General features: G+C 36.9%; 1 protein-coding gene across 1 annotated transcript in view; it reads left to right on the top strand.

The window, feature by feature from the left end:
* Positions 1-1,892, top strand: part of LAMA2 (laminin subunit alpha 2) — a 621,727-nt gene that overhangs the window by 275,849 nt on the left and 343,986 nt on the right. Inside the window, exon 5 of the mRNA XM_024122539.3 lies at positions 1,256-1,435. Coding sequence (XP_023978307.1) covers positions 1,256-1,435 — 180 coding nt within the window. The remainder of the gene's footprint in view (positions 1-1,255; positions 1,436-1,892) is intronic.

The raw sequence follows: 1,892 nt of genomic DNA, 5'->3' as shown, positions 1-1,892 counted from the left end.
GGCTCCTCCCGTTGCGGAGCACAGGCTCCGGAAGCACAGGCTCAGCGGCTATGGCTCACAGGCCCAGCCGCTCCGCGGCATGTGGGATCGGACCGGGGCACGAACCCGTGTCCCCTGCATCGGCAGGCGGACTCTCAACCACTGCGCCACCAGGGAAGCCCTAGAGTGGTTTTAATTAATGGTTCTGTTATGAGTGAGGTTCACTATCATATCAAAAGTTTAATAGCCATTTATATTTCCCTTTCTTTGAATAGTCCTCTTACATCTTTTGTCTGTTTTTGTGTTGGTATTTTTTCTTGTTGATTTATAGGAGTTCTTTAGGCATTAGAAAAATAATTCCTTTATCTGTGATAGAAGTACTTTTTATTTTATCAAATAGTTTATTCCCCATTAGAATTCTCTGCTCTCGTGAAATCCCTGTTAGAACATGTGGGCCTCATGCCTCCAAATTACCTTTGGAGGGTAATTCCTTGACCATTTCTCCATTTTTTACATGGAAAATGGCATGGTTAGATTTGATTTCTTCTGGTGTCAATTGTGCTAAAATATTTTCCTGAAAATTTTGCCATCCTGTCCAGGTTTTAATATATTTTCATAGAGTGTATTTTTCATAGAATGTGTTATATCCTTGGTAAATTTTTTGCCTTCTTGATCTATCAATTGCTAAAAAACAAACAACAACAAAAACCAGCTTATTGAAATTTCTCACTGTGCTTGGAGATTTGTGTAGTTTTTCTTGTAATGTGTCCATTTTTGCTCTCCATATTTTAAGGCTATATAATTAGATACTTTCAAGTTCAGAATAAAAAAAAAATTAAGCTCCTGATGGTTTCTTGCTTTTGTCTGATATTTTGTAACTTTTTTATAACAAGTTTTCTGGTTTCCCACTATATACTACAGTCTTAAATAATGTTAGGGCACAATAATTTTCAGAAAAAGAATGAGTGACTTAAGAATTTATAGAAATCCTAGGAAAGTCAAGTAGATGCACTGCCTTGGAACAGAGAAATATGGGTAATTGCAGTATATACAACACACCTGAAATATAAGCAAATAAATTGCATGCATATGTACTAAAGCATTCATAAAATTCCTTAATTACTTCACTGCATTCCAGTAAGTAAATATGAACTGTTTCTGCCTGACTAACTGGGAGAAAGGGAGCTTAACTTTATTTTTCTAAGAAAAATTAAACAAAACCAGATATTTAATTTTTGGTAACTTTAATTGTCAAATGATTTCCCGCATTGTGTAGATTCACATCTCTTTGATCAATGGGAGACCGAGTGCTGATGATCCGTCTCCTGAACTGCTAGAATTTACCTCCGCCCGCTATATTCGCCTGAGATTTCAGAGAATCCGCACCTTGAATGCCGATTTGATGATGTTTGCTCACAAAGACCCAAGAGAAATTGACCCCATTGTCACACGAAGAGTAAGTTACAATGAATCATACCGGAACTTGTGAATGATATGGCACCCATCATTTTAATTGTCTGTTAAATAGTTTTAAAAGTTATTTTTCAGTGAAGGAGTGAAAGACTTTGAAATTCCACCGACCTTCCTTTGTTTAAATATAAGCTCTGCCACTTATTAGATGTGTAACATTTATCAAACTTTTTAACATTTCTAAACTTTAATTTCCTCTTTGGTACAATGGAGATTGTAATGCCTAGATCGGTATCTTAATTTTGAGGCCTAAGTTAGTTTTTCGACACTGGGTAATCCATACTACTATTATAATTGGCTCTGGCGGAGGAGGTGGGGGTTACTACAGGAAGGGAATGGGCTTTGAAACATTTTTGGTTGCAGCCAACACTAAGAAATACGTTTTATATCATGACTCAGTACACACACACACACACGCACACACACACACACACACACACACA

The sequence above is a fragment of the Physeter macrocephalus genome, chromosome 10 (assembly GCF_002837175.3).
Source record: "Physeter macrocephalus isolate SW-GA chromosome 10, ASM283717v5, whole genome shotgun sequence".
In the NCBI taxonomy this organism is placed as follows: domain Eukaryota; kingdom Metazoa; phylum Chordata; class Mammalia; order Artiodactyla; family Physeteridae; genus Physeter; species Physeter macrocephalus.
Note: the sequence above shows the minus strand (reverse complement) of the source record. Positions and strands in the feature narration are given on the sequence as shown.